At 43.9% G+C, this 13,639-nt stretch overlaps 1 protein-coding gene across 1 annotated transcript in view; it reads left to right on the forward strand.

Annotated features, from left to right (window-relative positions):
- The window catches only part of LOC140343773 (connector enhancer of kinase suppressor of ras 2-like), a 209,799-nt gene that overhangs the window by 135,212 nt on the left and 60,948 nt on the right, over positions 1-13,639 (forward strand). The window contains exons 7-8 of the mRNA XM_072430646.1: positions 3,817-3,876; positions 10,151-10,219. Of these exons, the coding sequence (XP_072286747.1) occupies positions 3,817-3,876; positions 10,151-10,219 (129 nt within the window). The remainder of the gene's footprint in view (positions 1-3,816; positions 3,877-10,150; positions 10,220-13,639) is intronic.

The following is a 13,639-nucleotide window of genomic DNA, read 5'->3' on the forward strand; positions in this document are numbered from 1 at the left end:
GAGCTTTCAGGTTGACAACGCAGCTTCTTACATATACAGTACAGCCAGTAAGCGTTGTCACCCCAGGGCAGAATATGTGTTAATGGCAGGATCGCCTGGCAAAAGAAAAACGAATGCAGCCGCGTTATCTACAGAGTAGAAAGCTGCAATATATCACAATATTGTTTCTGGGTGATTTATGTTTTTGCATTTAGTTGTCAGCAGGGTTGGGGGTGCGATAGGGAATATGAAGGTGAGTATTGGCAGACTACCCTTGTACTGTAACAACCACCGTACTGCATGGAGTTTAATACTCCTTTGGGTCAGAGGGGTGAAAAAGGACATTTGGTGCCCTATTCCATCACTGCTTCAGGCTTCTCCATGGCACTGGCTGGCACTGGCATCACCCTCTATGACTCGGCACCATCGGCCTCATCTATAGCCCAGAAATCTGATGGAAGAGGAGGCTCGATGGCTGCCATACCACCTAGAGGTCAATGGGCATTTACCCCAGGTAGGGCAGGAGTAACCCCAATACAGTGGTAGTTTTATTTTTAATCCTGCAGTTTAGCTTGAAGGCTGCATGGGCTTTATATGTCCGGATCCATTATTGTATATATCCAGTGATGAATATTTCACTCACACAAGTAAATAAATAAAGTTCCCAATTATTTTTACACTTTTCTTTTTTATCTGGGCTGTGTGTTGGCCCTCTGTGGGTCTGGATGGACCTGAAATAAATACCCCCCTCCCTCCCTTTTATTAAAGCGCCCGGCGGGTTACAATGTTATTATTGATATTCTGTTGGATTTGTTTCTGCCGGCTGTTATCATGGAAGGTTGATGGCCCATCCGCGGGGACACAGAAATATACGTTACATTTATTGAATGCAGCACATAGAAGGGTCCGGTGTCTGAGTGTAATTGTGAGCGCCTGGGGGGGCTCCAGAGATTCATAAAACCAAATAATAGAATTCAGATACAAAATCTCCTCCGTGGAGTGCGGGGAGCTATTAGGAGAGCTCAGGATTCTAAAGCCCATAACACAGACAGATAACATTCACCTGTGTAACATCAATGTTAGGTGAACCTGTGCTCAGACCACATTCACCAAATTATTCACATATTGTGAATGAGCAGTGAAAGCACTTGGATACAACTTCTTACTAATCTGGGCAGCCATTCAGAATTCAGGTAAAAGTTCCCGACATATCCATCTGTTTTATTGGTTTTACTTTTTGCGGTCAGCTCATTCACGGCCTGGATTGTGCATTGCGCTAGGCTTTACCCCAACTGGGAAGTGAGGTCCAGATGAGACGTCTGAGATCACTACTCCATTGCATTGTCCATGGAAGAATAAAGTTGGTTTGATTGCTGACATCATCAGAATGTGAGGATCTTACTGTTATCGTGTTGCCAGCACCTGGGATGAATACAGCAGGGCACAAGAAGGGGCTTTAGATGCATCAAACTTTTAAATTTTTATGATCTCTACCGGAACCTCTGTGTTCTACAAAAATCTGCACTTATTTAAATAATAATATTATTCATTATAAAACAAATTACATTTATTTTTTGGGTATAGATAGTATAAGATCCATATTGGGTTCTGTATCGTAACTCCCTGTAAAAGTACTTAAATTAAGTAGGGAGGGAGAGCCAATGAGGCTTAACTATATTACAAAGTGCTGTCAAGGTTAACACTGGGATCTTGCTGACAGGGGGACACATCAGTGACCCCATCATAGTGCATGTTGTCCAATGAGCAGGCTTGTGGTGGGTTGATGAACTTTGCAGTAAATGTAGTAAGTATAAATCAGTTCCTGGACATGACACAATATACAGCCACAGTATATGTTCATCTTTTTTCAATAAAACCCTGCCTAGTCTGTGATGATGTCATCACTCTGCTGCAGGTGCGGGGAAGCATTTCCTCAGTCTCCTCCCCCAGCGATCAGACTGGTGATGCATTCCCCATGATGAAGCAGCGGCTGATCTTCAGTCGTCTTGTTTGGTGGAATTCATGGAGGGTTTTCTATTTCTTGTGACGGTGCGGTGAGGGTGATTGTTTTGCTCCCACCTAGCTGGAGGGTGAATGTAGGACTGTACAATCGAGCAGACTTTCCAGCGTGCTGCACGCGTATGGAGGAGACGTCTCCATGAACATTCAGGTGGAAGCAGGAAATCATGCGGGATAATTTCTTCTCATCTCCTGCCTGACATTCCGCTGTCTGCGAGCTCTTACCATCGTGTGATTCTTCCACCCAAACAAACATCAAAGTTGGTAAAATAAAGAATACAAAATCTGTCCTGGGAAATAAGAAAACCACAAAAATGGGATGAGAAATAAAAGGAAATTTGGGCTTCGATTTTCATGGAGAAGGAATCAAATCATTGTCATAGTTTTATTGTTCTGTCCCCAAGATTATTATTAAATAAAAGGCAGGACTTTTATAGCACCAACATATTACGCAGCGCTGTACAATAATTGACAGACGGATACAGACAGAGACACAGGAGGCGGGGACCCTGTCCCAAAGAGTTTACAATCTATGAGATGATTTTTCCCTCTGTCCTAATCACAATCTGCTGCACCCAAATACTGGAGCGGGAAGGGGAGAGACAATACCAAGCAGAAAGTATATCAGTACTCCGGAAAACCTAAGTATCCCACTGACCTTATGGAAAGGAGCTCCTACCTGGGATTTACCATTACCTGGATATACTTACCATGGTCCGCTGCTCCCCTCCTAACAACAAATTAGTGGCCCTCTACCAGATGGGGCTCTGGGTATAACGCAGGGGCCAGATCCCTTATGAAAATAACGGACCTGGTAAGTGGACCTGGCACACTGAGCCTGATTAAGGAAAGCTCTCCAAGACTCGAGAGGATAGACTGTTACAGGAGAACCTGGGTGATCCAGAAAACCTGGAATGGGTGTCTTAGAAAGTATTTAGTTATACACCCTGGACCAGATGCATTCCAGGTTTGCTGGATCAACTGGGTTCACCTAAGATAGTCCTGGTGAGCTTTACTCCATCGGGCCCAATGTGTACACAGGAGATCCTGCAATGCAGCGGGCTGCGGTAAGTATGTCTACATAAGGTGACATCCCAGGGAATGGCATTTACATTTCTGAATTACAGCTGGGGGTGATGGATATCTGTATAGGTGGAGTCATCTTTTAATCATGACAATACTCCTTGATATAAACATTCTCTTACTGACTAGAGATGAGTAAATTGCGTTCGGGGATTTGATTTCTCAGCGAAGTTACAGATTTGGTAAAATTCTGTGCCTGAGAACTCTTTGTTCACTCGTGAATCTGCTTACATTACAATAATTAATAAAGTGATTGTGTTTACTTAGATCAGGAGAGGTGAAGGAGACATTGATTGCCCATTGCGGCCTTAATAACCAAAACTAACCTTCATTCCACCTTCTCTATTGTATTTCACAAGAATACCGATCATCCCATCTTTGGGAAATTTTGGAATAATAAAATCTAAATGCCACTCATCTCTATGGTATGGTGATATGACAATTCTGTATATCTAGAAGCTGCTGATTTTATATGATATCATGTAATATATCGGTGTCAGGGATATGGAGGAGGAGACATTGATATTGAATTATTTACATCTTCAATGTTCTGATTCCTGTGTAAATTTTTTCCAAGCAATCTGAATTGTCATGAAACAATAGACATCACTGCTGCTGATGATCTATATTGTCTTTGGATTCATTTATAAGCTTATAGTCAGAATTTGTTCAGAGTTACATTCAGCTGTATAACACGTATGTAGCGTGTGACGTGTTGAATTGTTTCTCTTTCAGGGTATGTACATCAAATCCACATATGATGGTCTCCATGTCATCACAGGAACCACAGAGAATGTAAGTCCAAATGATCCCTTCTTGTACCCTTATTGTTCTTAGTGCCACCCTGCTGGGCATAGAAATAGGGCGATGATAAAGCTGGCACTGACTGAGGAGGTGTACTATAATACTAATACTAATATACTGTAGGAAACAGAAAATGGTTAAAATAAATAAATCCCTAAATATAATGTCATGGATCCCCCCAGGACCAGGAGATCTGTGCCCTCCTCAGTGTCACACTCCTTGCATTCCCCTGCTGCCAGCACCAGCTGTGCTCAAGGATCCCAGTCCCTGCTTCCTGGCTGGTCCAGGTCATGTGACTCTTTATCAGCTGCCCCTTTGCGTCAGAGGACTAGAGTGTTCCACAGATGCACTCAACCTAGTGGCAAACATGTGAACAGCACCTAAACTTCCTCTTTGTCAGCACACCCTCTGGTGGTGGGTTAGAATGTCTGCAGGTCACATGGCCCCCATCCATCACATGACCTTTTCTTTATAGGGAAGTGACTGGCAGCAAGAAGTTACCAGGACAAGAACTTCCTTTTGGCTCTGTTCCCAGGGTCCAGTTCTTCCTGTCTGTTTTTCCTGCTGCTCATTTTCCTGTGTACCAGCCCCGGCTTTGACCCTTTGAGCCCTGACCTTTGGCTATTCTCACCTACCCCTGTTTGCTGACTGCCCTGACCTCTGGCTTGTCTGACCACGCTCCTGTCTCACGTTCCTGCACCATGCTTGGTCCTATCTGACAGCAGTGACCACCATCTGCATGCACAGGCCGCAACCTGGCAACAGCCTGTAATGTAACATCCTCACCACTAGAGGGGCCGTGGAAGATCAGGAAACTCCCCAGACTCTGCGCCCTGTGCTCGTCTCTGCAAACTGGGCTGGTGACACCAAGGGTCTAACTTCCCACCCTGCGGTACCATGACACATTCATTTTCTGACAACAAATATTTCTGTGTAAGGCTGAGGGGTGCTGCAGGATCTATGGGGTGCAGGTTCATGGAGGGGCAGTTCCCTTTGGACAGTTGCACCCATTATGGAGGGACCATATACACCAATAAGAGCCAGCAGGCAATACACAGTTATGTGGTGTCAGTGACCCCGCACTCACTTTACAATTCACATTACAGACACCTGGAAATTCTAAATCATCAATCATGGGGTTAATTCTGTTATAAATGAAGAATAATGTGGAATGAGAGGATTCACGCTGCGCTTTCCCCCCACATTGCCCCCTCTCGGGTGTCCTAGATTGCACTTCAGACACTTTATAAACCGTCGCCGATTATGTTCTACAGAGGGTTACTTAAAATTCCGTGTCCGAGCGTTATTACAATTTGCCGCTCTATGAGTTTCAATTATAACACAGCCCCGGGGGGATTCCATTAATATACAGCACAAGGCTCGTACAATAAAAGTTTTAGCCGCCGCTCTGCTGCATCGTGTTCACTTATTTGTGTGTAAAAATAATAATAATGCAAACAGCGTTGTAAATAGAAACACCTGGAATCAGGAAACCAGAGAGAGATTCTCAATGTTTAGAGATGAGAAGTTGGAGAAGTGAAAATCTGATTCAGCCATTCACAGCAGATGGGCCATTGGTCACATAGTACTGGACCCATAATCCATTGTGTTTGGCTGTCCCTGGTATTACCTGACAACCTGCAGCAGCAGGAAGATGTCTCCTTGTCTTCTCCTAAAAATTCTAACAAAGTTGCACCTAAAAATTACCCGGAGCCCCTTACACCCCACTCCTCCACTTTATTGTCTGTAATGGAAGAAGTGCTCCGCCATCATTCAACGGTCATCCAGCCAATCACAATGTTGCTGACAAAATTAATGAATTGCAGTAAATTCTCCCACACCCAGTGCAGGTTGTCAGACAGGAGCGGGGTCACCCTCAAGTCCTCAGGTGCTATCAGGTTCCTGTGATTTGCCAGTTCCCGAGGTGAATAAAATCTTTGTAAATCCTATTCTAAGATCTCTTAATTCAGATTTGCAGCCATATTTGTGTCTCTGTGATTTCCGGCGCAATCTCCATCTGTCAAAGATTTAGTTAGGACCAGCTGGAAGGTGAAACCATCAGTACACTGAATCCGGAGGAATACCCCCAACATGCTTCACGGGGGGAACAAAACTCATTGAGCTCCTCCGTGTAGAAAGAAGATTCACTAAATACGTATCTGTGCTGAACATTGTGGTTCCATAGCCAGGTAAATGAAATGAATAAAGAGAACCTTCCATTGCTAACACAAGGTCTCCTTTGGTGTCAGCCCCCCCCAATGTAAAAAAATGGTTCACCCCAATAAACAGAAAATCATATACCCTGACACAATCTCTGGGTGACACAATGACTTCAGAGCTTCAAAAGTATACCCATTCACACTAAATTGGATGAGTGAACGTGCATTACACTCTAAATACATTCTAGACAAATGTTTGTGGTCACCGGGTCCCTCCTCCCCTTTCATAGCTAAAATACCCTCCAGTTCTCTGGGAAGGCTTTTCACAAAACTTTTGGGGTATGTCTGTGGAGATTTGCCCCATTTGTGAGGTCAGGTACTGACGGTGGGGATTTGCCCCCATTGGTGAGGTCAGGTACTGACGGTGGGGATTTGCCCCCATTGGTGAGGTCAGGTACTGATGGTGGGGATTTGCCCCCTATTGGTGAGGTCAGGTACTGATGGTGGGGATTTGCCCCCTATTGGTGAGGTCAGGTACTGATGTTGGATGAGAAGATCTGGCTCACCGTTCCAATTCATCCCAAAGGTGTTCAGTAGGGTTGAGGTCAGGGCTCTGTGCAGGACACTTGATTTCCTCCACACCAAACTGGTGACCCCATGTCTTTATGGAGGGGGCTTTGTACCCCGGGGTACAGTCATGGGGGAACAGAAAAGGGTCTCCAGCAAACTGTAACCACAAGGCTGGAAGAGCCCAGTTGTCTGCAATGTCTTTGTATAATGAAGGATTACCAGGACCCCTCACTGGGGACACCTGAACCCCATCAATTGGAGGGGTCACATACTTTTGGCCATATAGTTCATTTCCACAGGGTAAAATCCCAGGTCCTCTATTCATAGTTCTTTTCTAAACTTTGGGAAGTGAAGGTTACAGCAACGGAATAACCAGATGAGTTTTTTACACTCCACTGCTCTGATTGGCCTAAAGCTCAGATGGAGAAAAAAAACAAAATTTAATGAGCACTGTAAAGTGTATTCCATCTGTGTCCCCATTGGGACAGGAAGTGATGGTAAAAGTCTACAAAAGGATTTGTGTCACTGGGGCAGAAAATCTCCCTGATGGGGTCTCTGCCAGAAGCATTCTCCTCCATTCTATACAAAGCTAAAGAGATAATTGTAGTTGGAGTTTGGCTTTAATAGAAGCTCAGAGTTTCCTGTACTGGTGTTGTTTGTTCCTGGAGATTTTTCTTTGCTCTCTACAGTTCGTCTCAGGACACAAATCGTCCTTGGAGCATTTTTATTCCATAATAACCCGAAATGTAGGCAAGATGTAAACTGTTATGGAGCGGCAGCACTGATAATCATTTGTAGAGGCGCCGGGTGTAATTTGTGCCATTCTGCTTTATTATCATTAATATGGAACATCACAGACACCGGCCGGAGGACAAATTACATCGATTGACAGCGGCTGGACATGGAAACCGCCAACGCGGCAGCCACCATGTTTACAGTAAAATGTGCCGGGCCCGCTGACCGCCATCGCATTACAATGGCCGAGTAATTTAATTCATTTGTAAGTTGGTTGTATGTAATAGGAGCGGAAATCTGAGGCAGACAAAACACAGCAAATGCCGAGGATTTGTTTGTTTCTTATCAGATTCATATCATACGGTTACTACAAAAGTAAAAAACCTTCATAGCAGATCGGCATTAGAGCGACAGAGACTCCGAATGCCTAACTGGCGATAAACATCTTCACTAATTGGAAGAAGGATTTCAGGTTTTCCTAGAATTAAAAATGATAAAATAAACAAAAGTTTCAAAAATAAAAATGAAACCTCAGATGCAATATTCACCTTCAATCCAGAGATGTTCCCCGCAGTACTCACAGTATGTCACTAGATGTCAGACACAGATGATTGCTGAGCAGCATTTAAGATTTAATCTTCTATTATAGGCTGTTTTGACTACATAATTGATCACATGACACAAGGGGTGGAGCTTGTATTAAAAGCTCAGTTAGGTGTTCCTAGGACGGCAGTCTTAGATTTTGGGTGTATGCTTATAAAATGTCATCTTAGTTCCTTGGGCATTTGTTTAATGTCTGGTCCTGCTCCGCTGCCACAGCCCTGGTCCTTCTCTTCTACTGCAGCCATTTTATTATTATTTTTATTAAACAGGATTTATATAGCGCCAACATATTACGCAGCGCTGTACATTAAATAGGGATTGCAAATGACAGACAGATACAGACAGTGATACAGGAGGAGAGGACCCTGCCCCGAAGAGCTTACTATCTAGTAGGCATATTTGTTGTATTTGCTAAGCAGCGGTTACATGTAGACACACATTGCATTTTGGTGTTATAAACGAATTCTGATTGGGTGTGATTTGCACTGGAGCCCCCCTGGAAATCATCAGTTACAGAATATTCTGAGTATCCCCCCCCCCACATCCCATACTAAAGTCCAGGCTGAGTCGCCCATCACAGTGTCGGTGCACTTTTGGTGAACTCCGAATTCTCCTAACCTACTTTATTTTGTCACTGTTAATCTTCGCACTTTGTGGGATGTGGAGATGTGGATTCGCTCCCACAGCTTGTTAATTAGCGCGTCTTGAACTTCTCTGACAGTAACGTCTTCATAATCCCGCAGTTTACAGGGCAAATCCACACTGCTCACACGTCTGCTGAACTCAGCTGTAACCAAAAATGTAAATATTCCATTCTGATCGCTCCTGAGATCTCTGCGGGCAGCATCAGGCGGGCAGACAGTGCCCAGGCACCCAGAAGGGAAATCGACGGCTAAACACAAGGAGAGAAAACACAAAGATTGCTACTGCCTTCCAAAATAAGTGCCAGATATTGGGAATATTTTAATAATCCCCCCACCCCACTGTGCTCTAATTCTGCATGGTGACACCAGTTCTTAGGGATGCAATTCTGTAAGTTATTGGACACAGGGAATCTGAATACAATGAATGCAACAACCTAAATCCTTTCCTAGATACAAGATAAACCCTATATATTATAATAAAACCAAGTGCCACTTTTATATAAGGGGATTGTGCCCTCTCTTTGCCCTCCGTCCAGCACACACAGGGGCCATTGCTCTGTATCCTGCCCCCAGCATGCACACATCACTTCCTGGTATTGGTGCAAGCAGAGCCCCCTCCAGCACACTTTCTGTGCTATATCCCTAATTCTTATATTTTATAAAAACCCAAAACACCGGAGATACCTTTCATTCATTCAGCATTACACCCCTATGGAGTGAGCTTCCACCTTTCTGTCTTTTACTGTCAACAGAGAAAATCTTCACAATGCCACATGAATGGACCTAATCCTGTTCCTACTTTTCTGTCTTACTACCTTGTTCAGTGCACACCAGAGACCAGTCCCCCAATCTTACCCTGCACCGCACACCTATAGCAAGCCCCCTCTCTTTGTCCTTCACAATTGCCCCCAGGACTTTAGTGTGCAAAGGCTGGCAAACTCCCAGGAGGACTGACAGAGGGTAGCCAATGGCAGGGCAGAATCATATTCAGGAACTACTCGGCTCATTGGCTGCAGCACATACTATGAAATCCCCATCAGTCTCAGTTTATGTGCAGGGGATGCTGATACAGACACATGCACAGCTAAAGGGAACCTGGGGATGCTGCAAGCTGCAGAGCAGAAGACAGACCGCTAATTCCTTGACCTCCATTGCTGCTACAAGTGATGCCATCAGAGGGAGTAAGCAGGGTGTGCTGGACTGTGGTGGGTCACGGTGCGGGATCGCAGAAAGCAATTTCAGTGCACGTGAGGAGCCGTTACAACTGTGCAAGATTGAAGGAAAGGCTGGAAATATGTTTCCACTAAAGTTACATTCACAAGTGTGCAGTGTACCACCTGAAGTGAGCTTATGTTCCTCCACTAAGTTAGGTTGCATCCTTTAGGAATCACTAAAAATGATTTATATAAATATTGGCCATAGACATTTTTCTAATAATTCTGTTTATGGGTTGGTTGAAATAAAAGTATTCCCCTCTGCTGGTATGTAAACTGATCTCTATCTGATCAATGATTTTATCTAGCCAATGATTTGTCGCTTTCCATGTTTCCGCAGTCACCTGCTGACCAATGCAAGAAGATCCACGCCGGTGATGAAGTCATTCAGGTCAATCATCAGACTGTGGTGAGTCCCGGACTAATAATTTATTAAATGTTTGTACTGAATCTCAGATTGCTGGAAGTGATTCTTTCAGTCTTTTAAGAGGATAAAATCCAATAGAAATATGATGAATATCATCTGTGTTCCTTACATACAAAGAGAATATAAATTAATCTGGACAGAGATACAAATTCCCTCTAAGGAGTTACAAAGCTAAAAGTTAGATAGGAAAAAGATAAATGAGAAATGTAAATAAACAAAACTCCTGCAAATACAGAACCCCAACCCACAGCTAATCCAGAAGGCCAAAAACCCCAACAATCACGGTTCAGTTTGTTCCAACACATTTCAGATATTCCCCGGATCCACAGCCCATGGTGTTATTACTTGTGAATAATAATTGTTCTATTATTTGTACTTGGGAACACTTGTACAATGGAAGTGATGTGCAGAGTGGGTTAGAAGCCTCTTTTATCCTCAAGGTATTTTGCTTTTCCTGGATTGTCGGATGTTTCTATTACCTCTCCTGTTACCTCTGATATTTCTCTGTGAGAACCAGCAAACTGTAATTTGTACTGATCATAAAAATGGATGGGCTATATCCTTCATTTGGTAATGTCTGTTGCTCATGTGGGCTTCCTGGCTTACTGCTGGCCGGTGTGCCAGGATGTTTTTTTCTAGAAGAGTCCCAATCAGCTCCACTATCTAAAAACCCCGCACCCCTGTTATCGGCCCACCGGGGACTCCCTCTTGTATGTCTTGGAAGTGGTAATTGTGTATCTGCCGAATACCTGTTGGTGTCCGTGAACTTATCAATCGGTCCTGTGTACAAAACCTAAAGTGAACCTGGATTTACCCAATCTTTGCTATGTCAGAGAAACATCTAGAAATGGTAAATAAAAGTAGCCTGATAAAATAGTGTGTGACTGTGGGGGGATATTAGAGTGTCAGCTCCTCTGTACAGAGACTGATGGGACTGGCTCAGTGATCTCTGTACAGCACTATGGTATATGTCAGAGCTATATAAATGTATAATATTAGTGTGTGACTGTGGGGGAGCATTAGAGTGTCAGCGCCTCTGGTTCAGTGTTCTATGTACAGCACTGCGGTATATGTCAGGGTTATATATTCTTGGATAATTTGCCTATCACTGAATGTGTTAATCTCGGCTGATTATAGTTTATTCTTAGTTCCTCTCTGTGCTTTCAGTCCCGCTTTGACTATCTGAGGATATTTCCTGTAGAAACAATTGGGATGCCGCATTTCTCGCAGGAGGTGCAGGTGGTGATGGGGGGGGGGGGGGGGGTATGATGGTCTAAATAGAAATGTTTTATCTGCGGTTAAAGGGTCAGCGCTGTGATCTCTGTTAGAGGTCATACCTGCAAGAATTGCCCTTAGCACCTATGCTGAACACCTGTCCATGACAGGTCCACTTTATACATCAATATTAACTCCTAGAACTGGAATTTGGGCACCAGAAAATGGTAACATATTGGAGTTGAGGAATGAATGTTTGATGTCCCCTATTTCAGCCTCCATTGATCCTTTTTTTTGGTAAATGACCTCCATGTGATTATGGGGCCCCGGCTTTGTTCATCACAGATGGTGAACGCTCAGAAGTCGGCTCCATCCACCTCTCGTTTGCGGCTCGGCAGGCTGTGAAAAGGCTTTGGAGACATTTCAAGAACTTCTAATTGCAGTCGTGTTGTCAAAATAGGGAGCGCAGCGAGTCCAAACGAATGTGACTCTAATATGAAAATAAGCTCCGTTTCCTGCAGACGTCTTTCTGCGCCGCTCCCCTGCGAGCTTCATTAGTGAGCTGCACAGAAAAACATATTTTTATGGCTGTATATTGTCTGCGCATTTCTAAAGTCTCATTAAATACTGCGAGAGCGGCGGCCCCCGGTGCAGTCAGCACCGGCACATGAATGGCAATTGGCACGGCCACTAATTGCAGTTCAATATTTGAGTTGTGAAAATGCAGTCCTGCAAAATGTATTAAAAGGAAACTCCAACCAAACAGCGTCATGCACTTAGAATTCAATTCTCCCTTTATCATTCGCATTAATGTACTGACCACATGCATTGCAGGAGGTGCATTGGACACATTTGTGTAAGTGCTGTCTAAAAGTATTGTCCATACAGGGTCACCAATCTGGTCCTAATATTCTGGATTCTGAATGTCCCAAATCTGAACACCATGGAAATCAATGTGTAAAACATATTGGTGTTTTGTTCTGGTGTCTGGAGAGTCACAACAGCAGCCGTTTGCTATTATATGGCTTCGTGGGCAATATGGGGAAAAATGCAAATCCTCCAACTGAAGTCTTAATGCAACACATGCATGCATATTATCGCATGTTAACGCATTGCAATAGTGCAGGTGGGCCCTTTAGGAAGGCTCTTCTGATGGTGTAATGGACAGCAGTACAATTATTGGCCGTGTCTTATTACTGAGAGTCCGTTGTAAAATTATCTACAATATTTGATACAACTTGAGGATAATGCGCGATAAGATGCGCCCGGAATCCCGCTACGCTCCGTCGCTCAGAGCAGCCGAGCATTAGATGTGGCAGCCCCAGTCTTGTTTTCTTCTCACTGAGTTTGTTTTCTCCCTCTAATTATTCCCTCTGCAGAATCTGCAATACCGGCACCAAGGAAAGGACTTTCATGTTTAATGCCGAGCAGATTTGTATTTTCTTTCTCTTTTTCCTGGAAAAGTCGGCTTGTCACAAATCAGAAATCTGAGCATGCAGCGTGTCGAGAAATTTACTTTGATGTTGGTTTTAATTATTTATTTCATTATTTGGAGAGAAGAATCTCCAGGTAACCCCGATCATATAGCGCTCATCTTCTCACCTTCCTCTCTGTCACATCCACACTGACGCGGCTTTACCACTCATTATGATATAGAGAAATGGAAGATAATGAAATTCATGTGAAGCTCTGGGTGTCTCATGGCTTCAGGAATGTGAGATCTGACCACAGGAGGACTTTACACATCGCTGTTCCTGTGCGTTGCATCATCCAGTGCCAAGCAATGCATTTTAAATGGCCGGCCAGTGCACAGAACAGACCTAAAAACTGACAGGTGGCATTTTTCGTGGCCTGGTGCACCATAGTGCATGGTAGTACAGGAGTCAGAGTACAATACCTGGGTGTATTGGGGTATTTTGGGGTGTATTGGGGTATATTGGGGTGTTATGGGGTGCTTTACAATACATGGCACCAAGACACAATAACACAGATACGATGCATGCAGGGTTTTATTAACCTACAGCACATATACTGATCTCTGATGGACTAAAAGGATCATCCAGCTCATTCTTCCCAATCTGTATTGTCCTGACCCTCATCTTTCAGCTATTTTTCTGTCTCCTGTACAATGTCTGCAGTCTCTGACCGTCTCCTGTACAATGTCTGTAGTCTCTGACCGTCTCCCGT

This window comes from Pyxicephalus adspersus, chromosome Z (genome assembly GCF_032062135.1).
Source record: "Pyxicephalus adspersus chromosome Z, UCB_Pads_2.0, whole genome shotgun sequence".
NCBI classification, from domain to species: Eukaryota; Metazoa; Chordata; class Amphibia; order Anura; family Pyxicephalidae; genus Pyxicephalus; species Pyxicephalus adspersus.